The sequence below is a fragment of the Rhincodon typus genome, chromosome 10 (genome assembly GCF_021869965.1).
Source record: "Rhincodon typus isolate 14 chromosome 10, sRhiTyp1.1, whole genome shotgun sequence".
NCBI lineage: Eukaryota > Metazoa > Chordata > Chondrichthyes > Orectolobiformes > Rhincodontidae > Rhincodon > Rhincodon typus.
The window spans coordinates 28,834,513-28,858,259 of NC_063341.1; the positions used below are offsets into that span (position 1 = coordinate 28,834,513).

Genomic DNA, 23,747 nt, shown 5'->3' on the forward strand with positions numbered 1-23,747 from the left:
GGTGCATTTTCTGAAGAAGGGTCTAGGCCCGAAACGTCAGCCTTCCTGCTCCTCTGATGCTGCTTGGCCTGCTGTGTTCATCCAGCTCTACACCTTGTTATCTCAGATTCTGCAGCATCTGCAGTTCCTACTATCTCATGGCAGTATGGCACTTTTGTTTAATTTTCTCCAGTTTCGGCAGTAGCTTGGTTTTATATTAGTCACACATTCCTTGTTAAATGCATAATTATAAAAGTCCATTCAGTACCTTTGAGGTACTCAAAAAGATATATTGTCATCGTTAATGGAATCACACCTAAACAGAATTCACAAAACAAAGGAATGAAAATGGTAAAAAAAAATACAATACCAACTTTTTTTTTCTCTCTGACATCATACAAAGCCAAGCTTGCAAAAATCGGCTCAATTTCAATTTCAAATCTAGAAAGAGAAGAATTATTTTGTTTTAGATCACAAGGGATTATTTTATAAGTGATATATAATTTTATAATTTACAACTCTTCATGAAATAAAATACACATACTTCAACGATAAACATTTCACAAGCAATCTTTGACCGAAGTGCTCTCTCGGAACCTCAGGAATACTGTGCCTTTCTATTGTGTCATCCTGTAATCAGTTTGAAACACAGAAGTTAGTTCATCACTAGTATAAGCCCATCGACCAATATTTATTGCTTGGTGAAGCCACCTGAAAATCAGGACATAAAGTATCTAATGAGTATTTCACACAGTCACAGTTTTCATTTAACAATTTCAGAGACCTTCAATTGAGTGGAATTGAGCTATGCAGGACAGATAGTTCTCGCTTCAGTTCTTTATCCTGAGTTTGCTTATTTCCAGCTGAGATTGCAAACTAAGTTGCAATAATTAGCCTTACCATTTACAAAATAGCTAAAGAAATCAGACAGGAGTCCCACGCTTGATAGCTACCCACTGCAAAGTGCACAAGGACAGCCTCAGGTTTCCACAACAACAACTACAAGTACATGAACATGGCAAAATATCCGAGGACTGTTCAGAGAGACATAAATCAAACTTAATTTGGCCCAAAACCAGAAATGGAACCCACTACCTATGACGGTTATAGAAGCAGAGACGATAAGTAATTTAAAAGAGAAGCTGCATGGGTACTTGAGAAAAATAAATGTAAAGGTTATGGGGTTACAGCGGAGAAATTGGATTGATTTGATTTCTTGACAGATTGCCAGCTTGGACTCAATGGGCTGGTGGACACCTTCTTTGCTGTGACCAAGTCACATAAGGTGCTTTAGAACAACTGTCCATAAGTTTCTGACTTGGAGACAGGACTGTGGATATCGGTGAACTATGGATTGGATTTTACAGAGGGATAGATTACCAGACCTTCAAGCTAAAAGTTGCACACCACTTCACTGACATTAAAGCCGATCACCCAACAGTGATAGTGTGCAGTGGGTGGCCTACTGAAGAAAGACTTGTCTAAAGTGGGCTAGGAAAATAGGCTTAAGATATTTCATAATGCTCAGCAAAAGTGTATTTAGCCAAAAAGAACTCAATGAGAAGGATAAACCACCCACAGTTAACAAAGGGCGTCAGAGAGAGTATTCTGTCAAAAATTAAGGCATATGAAGTGGCAAAACAAGTGATAGGCCAGCGGTTTGGGAATCAGCAGCAGATCATTAAATAACAAGAAAATTGGTTATGAAACCAAATTGGCAAGAAACATAAAAACAAACAGCAAGAGCTTCTATGGTTAAATAATATGAAAGCCAGTTGCTACAGGGAGTGTGGTACCCATGGAGATGTAACTGGGGAATTGATAACGGGGAACAGGGGAACTGTTGATAATTGAAATCAATATTTTGCATCAGTCTTCATTGGCGATCACTATGAATATCCCAAAGATGTCAGCTAAGCAATATACTAATGAGAGGAGAAGTCTTGTATCTCAAGAACCAAAGTATTTGACAAATTAATGGGACTAAAGGCAGACAAGTTGCCAGGACCTGATGGCTTGCATCCAAAGGTTCTAAAGGAAGTGGCTTACAGAGATAGTGGGAGGCATTAATAGAAATATTCTAGAGCTCACTGGATTTGAGGAGGGTCCCAGCAGATTGTAAAACTGATAATGTAATGATCCTGTTCAAGGAGGGAGGGAACAGAAAGCAAGAAATTCTTGGTCAGTAAATCTAACATCTGTCATTAGGAAAATGCCAGAGTCTGTTATCAAGGAAGAAATAGAACATTTAGAAGAACGTAACTCAATGAGATAGAATCAAGATGATCTTCTGAAGGGGAAAAAATGTTTGACAAATCTGCTGGAGTTCTTTGAGGATATAACAATTGGAATGGATAATGGGGAATTGGTAAATATAGTGTATTGGGATTTCCAGAAGGCACACAATAAGGTGCCACAGAAAAGGATATTGCACAAGATAGGAGCCCATGGTATTGGGAGTAATATATTAGTGTGGATTGAGGAACGCTTAACACAGAAGACAAAGAATCAGGATAAGAGGGTCTTCTTCAGGTTGAAAAGACATAACGAGTGGAGTGCCACAAGGATATGTCCTATGGCCTCAATCATTTACTATCTGCTAGAATGACTAGGCTGTGAGGTAAACAGCAAGTAACATTTGAGGGAATATGATAATTTTGATAGTTATACCCTAATTAGGTCAACCTGCAGATCAAATGATTTGCCAAAATAATTGCCTTATTATGTACCATGGCAAATTACATTCATGCCTTTTTCATTGAAGGTTTATCAACAACGTAGGCATCACACTAGAGACAACATGAGCGCTTAATGTCTTGCTCTAGCTATTTTATGGGGAAATATAACTCTTAGGTGATCTCAAAGTTCTGTCATTGCCATGTCTAAAACAAGTGCAGGTAGTACGTCAATGATCCTAAACCTATCAATCGTCACAACTTAGTGAATCAAATAACATTTTAACCAATCTACCCACTTACTATTGGTGTCAAGGCATGATTAAATTCTGCACAATGAAAAGGGGGTCACTACTAGTGCATTCATCACAGGGTTAAAACACCTTTTAAGTAGTGTAATCTGTTTAGATTTATCATTATCTTCATCTTCCTCACATGTCCTCACAAAGACCATGCCTGTTCACTCTTAAATTCACCATATCATCATACTCAAGTCACATCTAAAGCATCTGTCAGCTTTTCTTAGGAATTCCCAGGCTTTATTTAATCACTGTTACTTCCTAATTTTCTGCAATATGAGTAGATTTGCTATATATATTTTCATAACTGCGTGTTTTCACACCTTCAGTTGTACTGGCACCTATGATAGTGTTTGGGCTATATAGAAACCTGGTAACTATCAAGATTTTTCACGCCTTGTGTCACAGTAGAATACTTAATTTGTTCCATGAAAGCTGAATGGAATAACTTTCCTCTGGTTTTTCTAAAAGTAGTGGGCAGCGTTCAACAGAGGATCCTTTTTTGAGATCCATTCATCAGTTAGAACAGTTGTTTGTCTGTAAAAAATACACAGCACAATCTGGTAACTTAACCACTAGAAGTGATACTTGCATCCTAAATTGAACATTTTTAACCTTTTGTATCATTTTTAAAATTTAATTATGTATTCTTCCATAGATTATCTATTCATTTCCAAACTCGATCAAGTACGAACCAGGCCTTGTAGAAATTTAACAATTCGTTTTTCTTGTAGATTCTATCCAGGAATTCTATTGAATCTAAACCTTCAAGGGTTAATGACTCATCTCTTTGATAATGCCTTCCTTGTAATTTTACTTTGTGCAGCAATCTGTTAACACCAAGGCCACATCTTGTTTTCTTTTTGCTGCATCCTGAGTCCTCATATCACTTCCATTCTTCATATGGCTCTAACTCCAAAAACATCAAAGGCTAATTGTACTCCAACAATTTAATTTTGATTTTGAAATTCTCTACAATAAGCCCCTAGGATTTTAGTTTTAGGCCAAAGCAAGTGTCAATAGTTCTCAAACTACACTTTTGACAACCATCCAGTGGTACCATGTCAATTCAAGAGAAACCGGCATTTTAGGTGAAAGCATAAGAGCCTGGTCTTTGCAGACAAATAAGCTTTTACTTCTAAAGATACAGATTACACATTGTCTGCCGGTAATCCGCACTGGTACTTAGAGCCCATTATATCTCAGCACAGGGTGCAGTTCCCCCAACTAATCCACAGGGATTGATGCTGGGTCCACTTTTGTTTGTCATTTATATAAATGATTTAGATGAGAATATAGAAGGCATGGTTGGTAAGTCTGCGGATGACACCATGATTGGTGGTATAGTGGATCGTGAAGTCAATTCTCTAAGATTACAAAAAGAACTTGATTAGTTGGGTCAATAGGCTGAAGAGTAGCAGTTGGAGTTTAATTTGGATAAATGTGAGATATTGCATTTTGATAAAACAAATAAGGGCTAAACTTATACAATTAAATGTAGAGCCTTGGGTAGCTTTGTAGAACAGAGACCTAGTGGCTCAGATAGATACTTCTCTGAAGTTTGCATCACATATAGATAGGGTGGTTATGAAGTCATTTAGCACGCTTTCATTCGTTGCTCAGACCTTTGAGTATAGGAGTTGGGATTTTATGTTTTACAGGAGGTTGGTGAGGCCTCTTTTTGAATACTGTGTCCAGTTCTGGTCGCCCTGATATAGGAAGGATATTATTAAGCGGGACAGGGTTCAGCAAAGTTTTTCCAGGGTGTTGCCAGGAATGGAGTGTGAGAATTATAAGGAAAGGCTGGGACTTCTTTCACTGGAGCAGAGGAGGTTGAGGGGTGACCTTATAGAGGTTTACAAAATCAAGAGGGGTATAGAGAAGTTGAATGGCAGGTGTCGTTTCCCTAGAGTGGGGCATTTCAAGACATTTTTGAGAAGAGAGGAGAAAACTGTTTTAAAAAATGTTACGAGGGGGAATTTCTATACACAGAGAGTGGTTCATGTGTGGAGTGAACTTCTGGAGGAAGTGGTAGATCCAGGTACAGTTGCAATGTTTAAAAGACATTTGGATAAGTACATGAATAAGAAATGTTTGGAGGGATATGGGCCAAGCTGGGACTAGTTTTAGTTTGGGGTTAAGGCTGGCATAGATGAGTTGGACACAAGGGTCTGTTTCCGTGCTGTATGACTCTATGACTTAGAGGAGAGGGCCAACTGTAATGTATCAAAATTTGCTGACAATACAAAAATAGGTGGGAGGTCATCTTGTAACGAGGACATAGGAATCTGCAAGAGGTTACAGATAAGTTGAGTAAGTGGCAAAAATTTGGTAGATGTTGTTTCATGTTGGAAATTGAGAAGCCTTTGTTATCAGCACTTTGACAGCATTGTTATCTAGTTGGGACAGTGTTTCCGAATTCTTTTTCCTCTTATGACCTTATTATGATGTGTGAAAATTTTTCTGACCATGCCCCTCTAAAAAGAGCTGTCAAAGTTGAGCGCAAGCCAGTTCCACTGCAAGTCACATTGGCTTTAAGTAAAATGCAGCTACTACTTCACTGGGGTTTTTCAGGATTCAATTCAATGCCAGTCTGATCCCAGACTGAAATCTGATTTGACAGTTTTTTGTTTTTAATAACTGAAACATGAACTTGCAAAGCTGCAGATTTGGTTTTAACAATAAGCCAGAAGTTTATGCAGAAGGAATGACAATAAAAAACAATAAACTCAACTATTTGCATATCTATTAAATTTTAAAGATTCTGAAGCTTGGCAAAATGCACACCCATTAATCTCAAAACCAGGCCTTTACAATACACTCACCAGAAAATTCCTTTCTCTGTGGCAAGGTACTAAATTGGGCGAGGGCAAATGACATCAGTACTGGGCAGGAGCTAGGGAGTGTTAACTGGGGGGGAACTGTTATCAGGCAAGTGGGAATTGTTCAAAGACCCACTGATGAGAATTCAGGATCAGCATGTTCCAGTAAGGAGGAAGGAAAAGGATGGCAAGGTAAGGGACCCTTAGATAATAAGGGGGGTTGTGAATTTAGTCAAAAGGAAAAAGGAAGTATATGTAAGGTTTAGGAAGTTTAAATCAGTCAAGGTCTGTACGGAATGTAAAGAAAGCAGGAAAGAACTCAAGCAGGAGAACAAGAAGGGGCCATGAAATGACCTTGGTAGGTCAGTTTTAACAGAATCCCAAGGTAACTGTACATACATTAGAAACAAGAGGATAACTAGGGAGAAGGGAGGACTACTCAAGATAAAGGAAGAAACTTGTGCTTGGAGGCAGAGGACGTGGGCGAGATCCTAAATAAGTATTTTGTATCGGTATTCACCCAAGAGAGGGATACGGACCGTGAGATTTGTGTGCAGCATGCTAACATGATAGGGCTTTTTGAGATCAAGAAAGAAGTGATGATGGTCTCTTGAAGGGCATTAAGGTGGATAAGTCCCCAGGGCCCGACAGTATCTATCCCAGATTATTGAGAGAGGCAAGTGAGGAGATTGCTGAGGGCTTGACCAAGATCTTTGTGTCCTCACTAGCCACTGGAAAGGTTCCGGAGAACTGGCGAGTAGCTAATGTTGTCCCTCTATTCAGGAAGGGAAATAGGGATAATCCAATAAACTACAGACCAGTGAGTCTCTCATCAGCGGTTGGGAAGCTACTGGAGAGAATTCTTAGGAATAGGATTTGCAGCATTTGGAAAAGTATGCCCTAATTAGGGACAGTCAGCATGGCTTTGTGCAGGGTAGGTCTGTCTTACTAACTTGATTGAAATTTTCAAGGTGGTGACAAAGGTGATTGATGAGTGTAGAGTAGTGGATGCTGTCTACATGGATTTTAGTAAGGTTTTTGACAAGTTCCCTCCTGGTAGGCTCATCCAGAAGATTAAGATTCATGGTGACTTGGCCATATGGATTCAGAATTGGCTTGCCCATAGAAGGCAGAGGGTAGTGATGGAGGAGTGTTTTTCAGGCTGGAGGTCCATGACTAGCGGTGTTCCGCAGGGATCCATACTGGGACCTCCACCGTGTGTGATATATATAAATGACTTAGATGAAAATGTAGATGGGTGGGTTACTAAGTTTGCAGATGAGACAAAGATCGGTAGAGTTGTGGATAATGTAGAAGATTGTCAAAGGATACAGCGGGATATAGATTAGTTGCGGATACGGGTGGAGAAATGACAGTTGGAGTTTAATCCAGGTAAGTGTGAGGTGCTGTACTTTGGGTGATCAAATATTAAGGAAAAGTATACAGTTAACAGCAGGACCCTGAGCAGCGTTGATGTACAGAGGGATCTTAACGTTCAAGTCCATAGCTCCCTCAAAAGTGGCCACACAAGTAGACAGGTTGGTAAAGAAGGCATATGGCATGCTTGTCTTTATTGGTCAGGGAACTGAGCACAAGAGTCCGGATGTCATGCTGCAGCTTTGCAACACATTGGTTAGACCACACTCAATTCTGGTTGCCACATTACAGGAAGAATGCGGAGGCTTTGAAGAGAGTGCAGAAGAGGTTTACCAGGATGCTGCCTGGATTAGAGGGTATGAGTATAAGGAGAAGCTAGAAAAACTCAGGTTGTTTTCTTTGGAGTGGCAGAGGCTGAGGGGAGACTTGATAAAATTCTGTAAAATTATGAGATGCATGGACAGGGTTGATAGCCAGAATCTTTCTACCAGAGTTGAAATGTCTTAAACTAGGGGGGCATGCATTTAAGGGGAGGGGGGAAAGTTCAAAGGAGATGTGAGGGGCAAGTTGTTTTACACAGAGTGGTAGAAGTCTGGAACGCACTTCCAGATGTGATGGTGGAAGCAAATACGATAGGGATGTTTAAGCACATGAATGTGCAAGGAATGGAGGGATATGGACCAAGGGCAGGCAGAACGGATTAGTTTAATTTGGTGTCATGTTCAGCACAACATCGTGGGTCGAAGGGCCCATTCCTGTGCTGTACAGTTCTATATTCTACGTTCTATGTTCTAAGAAGGCGAATGGATTTTTGGCGTTTATTGGGGGTTAGAACTTAAAAATAGGGAAGTTTTGTTACAACCATACAGCATGTTGGTGAGGCTGCACCAGGAGTACTATGTATAGTTTTAGTTCTTGCACTTAATTCAGGCCAAACTGGCATTGAAGGCGTTGGAGAAATTCAACAGACTGATTCCTGGAACGAAAGGGCTGACTTGTCAAGAAAGGCTGAACAGGTTAGCCTTTATTCAGTAGAGATCAGAGCATGAGAGGTGATTTTATGGAAACATACAAGATTTTTTGGGGATGTGTGATATACTGTACTATGATTCTCTTTACGAACTCACTCACAAGCATTCTATGTTTACTATACTGCATTTCCATTCATAAAACCGTGTTTTTGTAGTACATTTTACTCTTATAAGACAAATTAAATGAAACATCCCTTCCTAGGTTGCCAACCCATTACTGTTTCTCTACACCTTTCAATTCTTGTTGGCCCCATGTTTAGTGTTTAGACCAGTTTCTGTATCAAAGGTAACCCCTGAATAATTGTTAATACTGTAACCTACTCAGAACAATGCCATCCCCGCCACCGTGTCTCTATAACCCACTCAAAACTATGGCAAGATTATAATATGAATTAGCCCTAAGTAACCATCTCTCAGGACCTGATAGGCTGCAGGACATCAAACAGTTTCCTCCACCAGCATGTCCCTACAGTTTGCTGCTTTTTATCTCTTTGAAATTTCCTTCTATACTACCTAATTCTACAACACTGTACTACCTATTTCTAGCTTTCATTTAGATCTTGTACTAATGTACTTTTTAAATCCATATTAAATAGGGCCGCTACCCCCTTTAAGAAACCTACTATCAAAACAGCCCTCCGTGAAACTGCATGAATAAATGTGTAGGAACCGCCAACAGTAGATGAAGTCTTACAACCCAGCTGCGGGAGATCAGTTTAATATCCTCTATACTTTTATTTAATACATGTATAATTTCTCACTTACTTCAATCATACAGGTTTAGTATTTCTCATCTTGCTAACTTTAAAGGCAAAAGGATGAACACCTCTTAACTATACAAGCTCAGAACAGACAGACATTCTAATCCCATCAGGAGCAACAGCCAGCATTTAACAAGGACAGATGTCACCCAAACTTGTGTACAATAGATACAACTATGTGACACCTTAGTGCTAAAATTTTAATGTATGTAAAAACTGTGTATAATAGAGGCTACTGTAAAACTGTACTTTGGATTCCATCGCCGCCTCAAACTGTGCCACTGCAGATGTTCAATAAAGAGGCTCTTTACACAACTCACCAATCTCGGTCACTATGGAACACAATCATACAGATGTAACAGGGTAGATGTTCAGAAGATGTTCCCACAAGTGGGGCCAATCCCTAACTAGGAGAGATGGTTACAGAATAAGGGGACACTCATTTAAAGCTGTGAGGCAAATGAGTATCTTCTCCTAGAGGGAAATGAATGTCTGGAATTCTCTATCCCAGAGAGTTGTAGGGACTAGATCACTTAAAGTATTTGAGGAGGAGGTTGATAGATTTTTAAAATATGAAGGGGTTGAGGGCTATGAGAAATTGCCACAAGTGAGGAGTTGAGGCCCTTGGTGGATCAACTATGACCTTACAGAATGGCAGAAAAGGCTTGCGAGCTGAATGGCCTATTCCTACCCCTACTTCTTATGTTCTTAGTTGGATCAGCGTTGGACTTCCCCCCTCCCCCAGTGACAGGAAGAGTGTTAGTTCAGAAAGAGGCAAAGGGATGGTACTATCTTGGAAGAAGGCACAGGGCAATCCCACAAAGGATTTACCCTTCTCCTGCCTGCAGTGAAAGGTGCCGTGAGCATGCAGATCAAAAACATGCAGTGAATGCAGTACAAGGCCATTAACTGGCAGCCAACTCTCCAAGTAATGACTTCAACAGACCTAAAGGTGAGCCGGCTGCCCAATACCTTAACTCCCCCTCCAGAATATGCCAGATTGGTCAGGAGACAAGAGAAGGCAGCAGGCTTGTCACCCAATTCATTTTGTATGCCCCATCTTCCAAATGTGACTTGTTCAAAGAGCAGGGAGAAAACAGTATTTTCTGACGGCAACCCTAAATATTATTTAAAAGGAGCTCTCAGAAAAATACTAGTCGCTCAATAAGTGCAACATTCCTGTTCCACTGCTTGCCTGAGAATGAGGAAATGAAAAATACCAAAGCAAAGCACCAATAAGGTGACAACTGGTGGTAACGGTGATGCTGGAAGAGATGAGGCAGAGTCACTCCCAAATCAATTTCCGCACATAGCTGGTCTCAAGCCAGCATCTGGGAAGGAGCAACCAAAGCACCTGTTTGATGTGGAACTGCAACTACCCACAAGCTCAGTTTGATTGGCAAGTGCCCTTGACAGTCTGAGCAGCAGAAGTTAAAACCATTTTAAATAAATAGAGGAACTTATCATCGTACTATTCTCAAAAAGTTAATTTATACCGAAGTGACTTAACATTTTGAAAGTGGAATTAAAACTGCTCATATCACAGCATATGACTCAGTAGGTTATTGTTAGTTTATTCACATTACAAGCTATGCTCTAACAACCACAAAATATAATAATTGTTTAGTTTGTGAATATTTTTGTTTATCATCGAATGGAATGATAATATTGGAATACTTCCCAATGTAGGTAATGCTCTGTCAGCATCAAATCTTCCCAGGACAGGCACAGCACAGGAAAGATACAGAGCAAAACATATTCTATTCTCAGCAAGTTCCCCTTACTACATCAGTCTAATACTTCTCATTTCCTACATCTGCAATCCCACAGTTTCTTAGTGAAGTGACCAGTTAAACAGTATTATTTCACACTATTATTGTTAAACAATGTTACATGAAAATGACAAGACAAAAATTGAAACTGTTTGGCACACAGCTCTATCAAACACACGTGTAATTTTCAAACCTCATCTGGTGCTGGATAAAGTGCAAACAGCTCCTTGTGTCGATTTGCCTTCCTCTGTTCTTCATTCTGCTGATCTATTTCTTCAATTGGAGAGCGATCAAGTAGATTTGGAAGGACAGCGTCAGGAAGTGAATTTTTGAGATCAAAAATACTACAGGCCCAACTACCTCTAGGCGTATCATCTATTGATACAGAACGGCGTTTCAAATCATCCTGCAATCAGAGAGACATTTATTTAAGTCTATGCTCTAACTTTTTGTTGAAGATCACAGTAAAAGTTTGTTCAAAAGTCACTTTCAGAAGTACTAAACTGCAGAGAACAGAATCAGGCCTGCAATTCTACAGTGAGGTCCTAAATTCAAATATACTGTGAAAAGACAAGTGCTCAATGAAACCCGACATTTTCCCTCTAGAAGATAAAAACTGCATGGTGTGCATGAATCCGACAAACAGGGCAATTCAGTTGCTCTGTGAATGCCAGCAAAACCTTTCTAATATTAACCTTATGACTCATTACACTTTAATGATCAAACAGAGAACAAAACACTGCAATGAATGAAAGTTAGAAAGCACATGGAACAGCAAATCTGCTCGGGCATTATCTACTACTGTACTGCTACTTTGAGCACATTTTGCAAAACAAAAAGTCTACATAACACAGTGAGCCAGATCTTCCAGTATCAGGAGCAGCAATGCACTGAACAGAAGACATTTATGTGTGTGGGGTCAATGAGTATGTCTTGTTGCACCCCTGGGAAATGTAACCTTCTGCTGGCCTGAAAGTGCACTATATTGGACCTCCTATGAATGTCTGATCTGCTGATCTGTGTCAGAGGCTTGGATTAGATATGCACTACTTACCTGGATATTGATCCTAGAACTGTTACACTGTTAAATCTCCAGTGTAAATCAATTATTGAGAATCCAAACCTATCCACCATCCCCAACATATGAACTCCCAAATCACCAAATGGATTGGTTGTGCCCCCTAACCATAATATGCATTACTGACTAGCCACTCAACCATGCCTTAGGGGAGGCGATGGCGTAGTGGTATTATCGCTGGACTGTTAATCCACAGTCCCAGATAATGTTCTGGGGACCCAGGTTCGAATCCCACCATGGCAGATGGTGGAATTTGAATTCAATAAATATCTGGAATTAAGAGTCTAATGATGACCGTAAATCCATTGCTGATTGTTAGGGAAAACCCATCTGGTTCACAAATGTCCTTTAGGGTCCTTGTGGTCTGGCCTACGTGTGACTCATAGACCCACAGCAATATGGGTGACTCTTAACTGCCCTCTGGGCAATTAGGGATGGACAATAAATGCTGCCTAGCCAACGACACTCTCATCCCGTGAATGAATAAAGAAATAAAGGAACCCAACCACTACACTCCCTGAATGTACCTGATTAGCCCTCCATCAAACAAACTACATACCCTAATCCTGCCTACTTTCACTGAGTCAAACACCAACCCCACAATCCATCTACTTATCCATCCATGACTCACTCTCAACCCATCTATCCATTCATTAACCCTATAGGAATACTTGAAACCTTTCAAAAATTGCCCACATATGGCAGCTGATGGTGTAAAAACTGGCAGGGTATGGGATAAATAGCAGAGAAGCTGAATAAATTCTTATCATCGGTCTTCACATTGCTAGCGTTATGGACCAGGCCAAACCTCCTCAAAATGTATTAAGAAGACAGCCTAACTACTAACTACTTCTTATTCTAAAGAGAAGTGTAAGGCGTTAACTTCCAGATGCAATTCAATTGGTCAACCTACTCAACATAAAGCAAAACACACTGTATTTCTACACTACTGTTAAAACACAGACAAAAAAAATAAAAGATTTGGCTTAACTGTAATTCTATTGAAATACTTAACAAAATAATATATATATTAACCAATACTAACTGTTCCAATATGGTGGCATCCCATAAACACAATCTAGGCAAAGGCAAATTCAGTAAAATAGATGTCTCACATGCAATTCTAGCAGCAGGAAAAGAACCCCAGCTTTTAGCTGTAACAGGGAGAGCAATAAGATCTTCCACATTCAGCTTCAACACCCCAGCAACTGCAGAAAGCTAATGCTAAAAATCCTGGTTCTTGCGGGAGTTTGACCTTACACGTTCAGCCTGCTTCTATGGCTCCAACTTTTAAAAAAATCCCAAGGCCTCACAAGCTGTTTGCTTTATTGGATTTGAGCAATCCACTCAATACCTCTGTCTCAACCTTTCTTCATAAAAAAAAGGACAAAATACAACTCCTAAAGCCACAGAAGACACTATTGTTACGGTAGGAGGTGGTCAAACCCCTTTGATAATTAAAACCAAAACACCCAGAGAAGCTCACCTCGACCTGTAATCTGCTAGAGGAAATGGGAAAAATGTAATAACCTCCCTTTCACCTCCCAATCTGTTATAAAGAAAAAGTTAAATGAAAGAAATCCCTGATACTCTCTTTATAAGCAACAACAATTTATTTATCTAACAGCGAACAAATTAACAGACCTACTAACAAACTGAACAATTCCCCCTTAACTACTAACTATTCCCAAACAGAACAAAATTCTAATGGTATGCTGTTCCAATGAGTCCCACTGATATAAACCAAAGGAATTAGAAAAATAAATTAAAACTTAGACTCTCAGAAGTACTGTCAGGATGCATCTTCCAGAATGTTCTGTGCCTTTTCTGCTAGTCTTCAGTCAGGAATTCTTTCTTCGTCAAATCTTTGTATCAGGAATATTAGCTAAGAGTGCCGTGGTACCTTCTAGATGGTACTTAATCAGAGAGCTTAAAGATTTCTGCAAAAGCTAGAGTGTTACTTTTCTGATAGTAGTGCGCTCTCACGCTAATTTTCAAAAACTGTCTTCCTATATATCCTTGATGACCTGTCAATTTTCTTAGAATAGGTTTGGTCCTAGGTTGTCAACTCCATCAGATTTAAATTTAATTGGGTTTTGGCAGCTAGGACCTGCTTTAAATTAATTGGCTGATATTCAAGCTGGTTGCCTTAACATCAAAGCAAGCCGAGGTTGCCAACCACAGTCAATTGATACACGTTTCAATTTCAGAACTGTCTGCGCATTTGCAGCTGGTTACAGTTTTTTTAAATCTCCAAACTTAGAAAAGCACCTCACCTCTTAAAAGGGACCATGCACTCTTCCCCCCTATCACTTTGGCAAACCAATTCTAACATCCTGCCATCTAATTCACAAGTACTCTACCCAACTTCACAACACTACAGCATTCCAACAATACAAACAAACAATCAAGGGACAAATGGAGATGAGAAAACAAATACAATAACTAGTAATAGAAAAAAGGTGTCAGGGAAACTTACGAGGCTAAAGACCAATAAGTGTCTTGGACCTAATGCAATGCATCCTAGGATTGTAAAAGTAGTAACTATAGTTCATGCACTGTAGTGATCTTCCAAGAACCTTAGATTCTGGAAAAATCCCAGAGGATTGAAAATTGTCAACATAACACTTTTATTTAAAAAAGAACAAAAACAGATAACTGTAGGCCATTTAACTTAACATCTGTTATTCAGAAAGTGTTATAGTCTAATTTAAAGGATGAAATAGCATAGCATTAAAAAATACATATGATGATGCAAAGGAAACATGGCTTCATAAAGAGGAACCCTTTGGAGAGGTAACAAGCAAGATAGATAAAGGGAAAGCAGTGGATGTAATACATTTGGATTTTAGAAGGCATTTGGTATGCTATGGTTGGTTCGCTCACCAAGCTGGTTCAATTAGTTTGCAGACATTTCATTACCCTTCTGGGTGACATCAAAGTGCAGCCTCATCCACAACCCGAGCTACAAATCTACTCAAAAATATTGGGCATTTGGTAAGGTACCACAGTTTAGGCTACTTAAGAGACCATGGTGTTGGATGTCATATATTAGCACGAATAGAGGACTGACTAACTAACTGAAGACAGAGTTGGTATATGGTGGAAATTTTAAGGATGGCAATCTGTAACCAGCGGAGTGCCATAGGGATTGGTGCTATGGCACAATTATTTACAATATATATTAATGACATAGATGAGGAAAATAAATGTACCATAGCCAAGAACGCAGATGACACAAAAATAAGTGGGAAAGCAAGTGCTGAAGATGACACAAAGAGTCTGCTGAGGGGTATAAACAGGTTATGCAAATAGAAAACAATAGGGGCAAATGTAAGGTTATGCATTTAGCAGGTAGAATAGAGGAGCCGAATTTATTTAAATAGAGAAAGACAGCAGAAAGCTACAGCACAGAGGGATTTTGGGTACTCCTGCATGAATCACAGAAAGCTAGTATGTAAGGTCAGCAGGTAATAAGGAGCACAGTGGATTGTTAGCCTTTATTTCAAAGGAAATTGAGGATGAAAATAGGGACATTTTGCTAAAATTATACAAGGCATTAGTTAGACCACAGTTGATAGTTTTGGTTCCTCGATTTACTGCGTACAGTTCTGGTCGCCACATTACCAAAAGGATGTGAATGCTTTGAAGAGGGTGCAGAGGAGGTTCACCAGGATGTTGCCTGGTATGGAGGGCGCTAGCTATGAAGAGAGGTTGAGTAGATTAGGATTATTTACATTAGAAAGACAGAGGTTGAGGGGGTACCTGATTGAGGTCTACAAAATCATGAGAGGTATAGACAGGGTGGATAGCAAGAAGCTTTTTCCCCCCGAGTGGGGGACTCCATCACTAGGGGTCACGATTTCAAGGTGAGAGGGGAAAAGTTTAAGGGAGATATGCGTGGAAAGTTCTTTACGCAGCGGGTGGTGGGTGCCTGGAACGCGTTGCCAGTGGAGGTGGCAGAGGCAGGCACAATAGCATCATTTAAGATGTATCTGAATGGGCAGGGAGCAGAGGGAAACAGATCCTTGGAAAATAGGCAACAGGTTTAGATAGAGGATCTGGATTGGCGCAGGCTTGGAGGGCTGAAGGGCCTGTTCCTGTGCTGTAACTTTCTTTGTTCTTAGTTCTTGAGGAAAGATTTACTGGCATTGAAGGCAGTCAGAGAAGGTTTACTAGGTTAATCCCAGATATGGAGGGACTGTCTTATGAGGAGAAACAGAGTAGCTTGGACCTGCATACATTGAGGCTCAGAAGAATCCAAGGCGATCTTATTGAAGGACACAAGACTTTCAGGGGACATGACATTGTAGATGCAGAAAGGTTGTTTCCCATTATAGAGTCCAGGGCCAGAGGACGTAACCTCACAATAAGGCAGATGATAAGGAATTTCTCCTCTCAGCTGGTAATGGATCTTTGGAATTCTATACCACACACGGAGTAGGCGATGGCCTAGTGGTATTATCGCTAGACTATTAATCCAGAAACCCAGCAGATGTTCTGGGGACCAGAAGGCAGATGGTGGAATTTGAATTCAATAATTTTTTTAAAAAAGTCTGGAATTAAGAATCTACTGATCACCACGAAATCATCGCCGATTGTCGGAAAACCCATCTGGTTCACTAATGTCCTTCAGGGAAGGAAATCTGCCACCCTCACCTGGTCTGGCCTACATGTGACTCCAGACCCACAGCAATGTGGTTGACTCTCAACTGCCCTCTGAAATGGCCTAGCAAGCCACTCAGTTGTACCAATCACTACTAAGTCTCAAAGAAATGAAACTGGATGGATCACCTGGCATCAACCTAGGCACCGGAAAAGACAACGGCAGAAATAGCCCTGTCGACAGTGCAAAGTCCTCCTCACTAACATCTGGGGGTTCGTGCCAAAATTGGGAGAGCTGTCTCACAGACTAGTCAAGCAACAACCTGATATAGTCATACTCACAGAATCATTCCTTACAGACAATGTCCCAGACACCACCATCACCATCCCTGGGTATGTCCTGTCTCACCGGCAGGACAGACCCAGCAGAGGGGGCGGCACAGAGGTATACAGTTGGGACGGTGTTGCTCTAGGAATCCTCAACTTTGACTCCGGACCCCATGAAGTCTCATGGCTTCAAGATAAACATGGGCAAGGAAACCTCCTGCTGATTATCACATACCATCCTCCCTCAGCTGATGAATCAGTACTCCTCAATGTTGAACAACATTTAGAGGAAGCACTGAGGATGGCAAGGGCACAAAATGTACTCTGGTGGGGGATTTCAATGTCCGCCACCAAGAACGGCTCGACAACAGTACTACTGATCGAGCTGGTCGGGTCCTAAAGGACATAGCTGCTAGACTGGGTCTGCGGCAGGTGTTGAGGGAACCAACATGAGGGAAAAACATACTTGACCTCATCCTTACTAATCCGACAGCTGCAGTTGCATCTGTCCGTGACAGTATCGGTAAGAGTGACCATTGCACAGTCCTTGTGGAGACGAAGTCCCGCCTTCACATTGAGAACAACCTTCATCGTGTTGTGTGGCACTATCACCGTGCCAAATGGGACAGACTTTGCACAGATCTAGCAACTCAAGACTGGGCATCCATGAGGTGCTGTGGACCATCAACAGCAGCAGAATTGTTCTCCAGCACAATCTGTAACCTCATAGCCCAGCATATTCCCCACTCACACATTACCATCAAACCAGGGACCAACCCTGGTTCAATGGAGAGTGCAGGAGGGCATGCCAGGAGCAGCACCAGGCATACCTGAAGATAAGGTGTCAACCTGGTGAAGCCACCGAACAGGACTACTTGCACGCCCAACAGCGAAAGCAGCAAGTGATAGACAGAGTTAAGTAATCCCACAACCAACGGATCAGATCTAAGCTCTGCAGTCCTGCCATATCCAGTCATGAATGGTGGTGGACAATTAAATAACTCACTGGAGGAGGAGGCTCCACAAATATCCCCATCCTCAACGATGGAAGAGCCCAGCACATCAGTGCAAAAGATAAGGCTGAAGTATTCGCAGCAATCTTCAGCCAGACGTGCCGAGTGCATGATCCATCTCGGCCTCCTTCAGTGGCCCCCAGCATTACAGATACCAGTCTTCAACCAATTCAATTCACTCCACATGATATCAAAAATGGTTGGAGACACTGGATACTGCAAAGGCTATGGGCCCTGACAACATTCCCACTATAGTACTGAAGACTTGTGCTCCAGAACTTGCAGCTCTCCTAGCCAAGCTGTTCCAGTACAGTTACAACACTGGTACATACCCGACAATGTGGAAAGTTGCCCAAGTATATCCTGTACACAAAAAGCAGGACAAATCCAACCTGGCTAATTACCGCCCCATCAGTCTACTCTGAATCATCAGTAAAGTGATGGAAGGTGTCATCAATAGTGCTATCAAGCAGCACCTGCTCAGAAATAACCTGCTCAGTGACGCCCAGTTTGGGTTCTGCCAGGGCCACTCAGCTCCTGATCTCATTACAGCCTCGGTTCAAATATGGACAAAAGAGCTGAATTCCAGAGGTGAGGTGAGAGTAACAGCCCTTGGTATCGAGGCTGCATCAACTGAGTGCGGCATCAAGGAGCCCGAGCAAAACTGGAATCAGTGGGTATCAGGGGCAGACTGTCTGGTGGTTGAAGTCATACCTGACGCATAGGAAGATGTTTGTGGTTGTGGGAGGTCAATCATCTCAGCTCCAGGACATCTCTGCAGGAGTTCCTCAGGGTAGTGTCCTCAGCCCAACCATCTTCAGCTGCTTCATCAATGACCTTCCCTCCATCATAAGGTCAGAAGTGGGCATGTTTGCCAATGATTGCACAATGTTCAGCACCATTTGTGACTCCTCAGATACTGGAGCAGTCCATGTTCACATGCAACAAGATCTGGACAATATCCAGGCTTGGGCTGACAAGTGGCAAGTGACATTCGCACCACACAAATGACAGGCTATGACCATCACCAATAAGAGACAATCTAACCACCCTCCCCCAACATCCAATGGTGTTACCATCACTAAATCCCCCACTATCAAAGTCGTGGGAGTTACTATTGACCAGAAACTCAACTGGACTCACCACATTAACAGTGGATACAAGAGCAGGCCAGAAGCTAGGAATACTGCAGCGAGGAACTCACCTCCTGACTCCTCTACAAGGCACAAATCAGGACCATGATGGAATACTCCCCACTTGCCTGGATGAATGCAGCCCCAACAACACTTAAGAAGCTTGACACTGTCCAGGACAAAGCAGCCCACTTGATTGGCACTACATCCACAAGCATTCACTCCCTCCACCACTGAGAGTCAGTAGCAGCAGTGTGTACTATCTACAAGATGCACTGCAGAAATTCACCAAAGATCCTCAGACAGCACCTTCCAAACCCACGACCACTTCCATTTAGAAGGACAAGGGCATCAGACATATGGGAACACCATCACCTCCAAGTTCCCCTCCAAGTCACTCACCATCCTGACTTGGAAATAAGCACCATTCCTTCACTGTCGCTGGGTCAAAATCCTGGAATTCCTTCTCTAATAGCATTGTGGGTCACCCTACAGTAGGAGGACTGCAGCAGTTCAAAAAGGCACCTCACCCATCACTTTCTCAAGGGCAACTAGGGATGGGCAAGAAATACTGGCCAGGCAGCAACACCCACATGCCACAAATGAATAGACAAAAAAAGACATAGGACTATCAGGGCTGTGTTGATATGCATTTTCAAGGCTGAGTTAGCAGATTTTTATTCAGTAAGGGAATCAAGGATTAACAGGAAAAGACAAAAAAAAGGACTTGAGGATGATCAGACCAGCCATGATCTCATTGAATGACGGTGAAGACTCAATGTGTTGACGGCCTATGTCTGTTCCTATAACTTGCAGTCTTTTCCAGGGATGGCTGCACACAGGAGTTATTGCTACAACCAGGACTGAACATGCCAGCTGAAAGTGCAGCATCACTGCTGATTAGAAGACCTGGTCCATTATTTCAGATATATTCTGCAATCCTAGATACATACAATCCAACCTGTGAGAAAGGAAGGATCTGTGTTGAAAGACAGGATCTGTGTTGAAAGACAGAGAAACTTATTTTTTGGTCAAGAAATATATCATTACAGACAAGAAATCTTCAAATGAATTATATCTGGTAAATTTAAGACTATGGTTGTAAGCATTTATGTGGTTAGTATTTCGTTTTTTTTATTCAAGAAAAACTGAAGGTTAACAATATTAATTTAAAGGAAGGAGACTGAATGACTTAAGTATCCTTCCCAGTACAGTGCAAACATGGATCAGTGACGTCTCTGCAACAAAGTGCAATGTGTTTGCACTGCTCACTGTTTCCAGTAGTTTACTGACGTTTCACAAAGACTGTATGTACTGTGACCTCCAATCCTTAATGCTTGTTCCAGCCTAGCCCAACATTTCTCATCTTAACTCAGAAAGGCATCTCATAATGAAGCAGGATAGATTTCTTTTACTTCACAGATGTCTTGTAATCAACATCTTTGTGGTCGCTTAATCAGTGTCATTTACTACTTAGTTAGAAGGTTGCATTGGGCCCAGTAAGACTGCCTCAAAGGCATTTACTGCGAGAATACTGTAGCCGGCATGCAAAAGAAATTCTCATCTCAAATAATGAGCCTCATTTAAATTGAGGTCCAGAGGTGAAAGGTCATGATTTGATTTATTCATCTCAACTTGCGCTGTTTTTAATTAAACTGCCCATAAACCCTCAGGGTCTTGACTCTAAATTTGGGGAAGACCACTATTAGCAAAATGTTTAAACTTGCAGATTCCATCAACCAGGCACAGGAAATAATGAGCGCAGTCTTTTCTGTAAAGAAAACTGACGAGGATCAAATTCTTGAGATGGAAGGAGGCGAATTTTCAGGAGTTTGCTAAGTTTAACTCTGGGATGAGGGTTCTTCTGCAGAACATTTTACTATTATTACTGATCCATCCAATAAGTATATCAACTGGACATGTGTATCAATGCTGTTTGTTGGGCTTTTCTTGGGTGGATGCCTCTTTTGTTTCTATAAGTGAGCAGAATTCAAGCAATTTACTGTGTGACTTTGACAGGTTTCAAAATACATCATGAGCCATTAAATAAAATTTAAATTTTATGATGTCATCTAACTTTAGGTACTGGTATAATAATTGTAAATATAGACAACCGATATTCAACTTCTATCATCTGATGCCTGAGCCGTTCATCGACTAAAATAGTTTTTAACAAGACAAATACTGACATAAAATGCTGCAATGATCATCTGACCACAGATTGGTCAAATGGAATACATGAAACCAGCAGCACTGAAATGACAATTTAAAGACACTGTAACGACCAGATGGCCATGAAGAGTAACCATACTTATTGTGTGTGTGTGTGTGCGCGCGCGCGTGTCCTTTATAAAGCTTTTTTTTTTAAAAAAAAGAAATGGTAAACACTGACAGACTCTGAAGGTGACAGCTATAGTCTCCTGACTGGAACTAGGCAGGACCTTCCAGAACATTCTACAAGTCAAAGCCAACCAGTCCAGTAACACATCCTTCAACTCCTGGAGATTTGGTCTCCTACCTATTGCAACTATAAGCTGCCTACTGATGTCCTGCCATCCACGATGATCATGATACAAATGAATTGCAAATTAATACTAAGAATGAAATGCATTCTATTGGTCATTGAGATGGTCCTACAGTATCTCCTTACCCTACATCAATATTGTTATAAGGACAAAAGTATTTAATTTCTCTAAATAGTTTGTAGAAACTCCTGCATCACATGACTGGAACCTGGGTTTGTTGAAAAGTTTAAGCACAGAAACATGTCATCTGACTTTAAATCACAAGAGTTGCTCTTGGCCTTAGTAGCGAAGCCTGCTCTCCAAATTTCACTCTCAAAAGTCTGATCTCTACAAATAATCAATTTGCCTCCAAATATGACTAATTCTCTGAGCATTAGAAATAATACTACACCTACAATTGGCAATTATCTGCATACCAGCTCCCACAGGAAAAGAACATAGAAGATATGGTTAGTAAGTTTGCAGATGATAACAAAATTGGAGGTGTAGTGGACAGCGAAAAAGGTTACCTCAGAGTACAACAGGATCTTGATCAGACGGGCCAATAGGCCGAGTAGGCAGATGGAGTTTAATTTAGATAAATGTAAAGTGCTGCATTTTGGAAAGGCAAATCAGGGCAGGTCTTATACACTCCATGGTAAGGTCCTGGCAAGTGTTGCTGAACAAAGAAGCCTTGGTGTGTAGGTTCAAAGTTCCTTGAAAGTGGAGTCGCAGGCAGACAGGTAGTGAAGAAGGCATTTAGTATGCTATCCTTTATTGGGCAGTGCATTGAATATGAGAGTTGGGAGGTCATGTTGTGGCTGTACAGGACATTGGTTAGGCTACTACTGGGATACTGCGCTCAATTCTGGTCTCCCTTCTATAGGAAGGATGTTGTAAAACTTGAAAGGGTTCAGAAAAGATTTACAAGGATGGTACCAGAGTTGGAGGGTTTGAGCTATAGGGAGAGGCTGAATAAACTATAGGAGACTGAGGGGTGACCTTATAGAGGTTTATAAAATCATGAGGGGCATGGATAGAGTAAATAGGCAAGATCTTTCCCCCAGGGTGGGGAAGTCCAAAACTAGAGGGCATAGGTTTAAAGTGAGAGGGGAAAGATTTAAAAGGGAATTAAAGAGCAACATTTTCACACAGAGGGTGGCATATGTATGGAATAAGCTGCCAGAGGAAGTGGTGGAGGCAGGTACAAATATAACATTTAAAAGGCATCTTGATGTGTGTATGAATAGGAAGGGTTTAGAGGGATATGGGCCAAATGCTGGTAAATGGGACTAGATTTATTTAGGATATCTGGTCGACGTGGATGAATGGGGCTGAAGGGTCTGTTTCCATACTGCATAACTCTATGACTCTCACTGCTACAAGATCAGCCAACTGACAGGCTGGACAGTGACTCACTGAACTCCTAACTCACGTGAACTAATACCAAATTTTTTTTGGGAAATTCATAATTGTAACTGCTTTCCTTTCCACCTGGGGTGCCTGTATTTGTGAACAAAGTAGCAAAGCAATTCCCCTGTGTTTTGAATGCTTTGTTTAAAAAGTCTTACCTCTGATTATATCTTAAGGGATTTTGCTGAGAGTTTATTTCTAAGATTGAAACTGAAAATAAAATGGTTTTGGGAAGACTTAACTCAGTAAGGCATGGGAGTAAAACTGAAAAGGAATAAACGTCACTGTCTAAGGCTTAAAGGGGAAAAAGCAATCATAATTTTTTCTATTCACTCTTTGTCAATTACAACATTGAAAGCAGGTAACTCAGTCAGCTTCAAGTGATTCACATCCCCTGTCTAATTCACACTTGTGTGATAAGTTGCATATATATAAGACATCAATTGTTCAACTTAAAAAAAACAATGAAGGCAGGCTCAGGAATATACAAAAAGATCCAACTTAAATTGCTATATTAGAAATAGCAAGGCACATGGATGCATAACACCAGAACCCAGAAGGTTGGCTCGCTCCCTCGTTCTCTCTCCCTCCCTGATTAGCTCAACATCTTGGAATTCCCATTCACTGTGAACTCAAAATATTTATAGATTCTGCTACTGCTGCTGTACAAGTCAACAATTAATCAACTGTAGTTTCAGGTTTAAAATCTAACAACTCAGTCTAGTGCGTAGCCTTATTTCTCCCTGTCTGTGTAAGACACTCTCCCTTTTAAGCTTATTATCCATGTTTGTGTGTGCGTCTGATGTTACGTTTTTCATTTTTTTTTGTCAATGTTTCTGGCTAATAAAATTCCTCTTCCTTTCACTAAGGAAAACCTTGGTAATTGGTTCTTTCATTTTCTAGTGAACTACATTTTACTTGAAATGTAATATCAACGTGCTAAAAAAATTGCAACCAA

At 40.9% G+C, this 23,747-nt stretch overlaps 1 protein-coding gene across 9 annotated transcripts in view; it reads right to left on the reverse strand.

Annotated features, from left to right (window-relative positions):
* dock7 (dedicator of cytokinesis 7) overlaps positions 1 to 23,747 on the reverse strand; it is a 171,199-nt gene that overhangs the window by 127,607 nt on the left and 19,845 nt on the right. For all 9 annotated transcript variants that reach the window (XM_048601895.1, XM_048601894.1, XM_048601893.1 and 6 more), the window contains 3 exons: positions 10,910 to 11,122; positions 524 to 609; positions 354 to 420 (listed from right to left, as the gene is read on the reverse strand). In XM_048601895.1, coding sequence (XP_048457852.1) covers positions 354 to 420; positions 524 to 609; positions 10,910 to 11,122 — 366 coding nt within the window. The remainder of the gene's footprint in view (positions 1 to 353; positions 421 to 523; positions 610 to 10,909; positions 11,123 to 23,747) is intronic.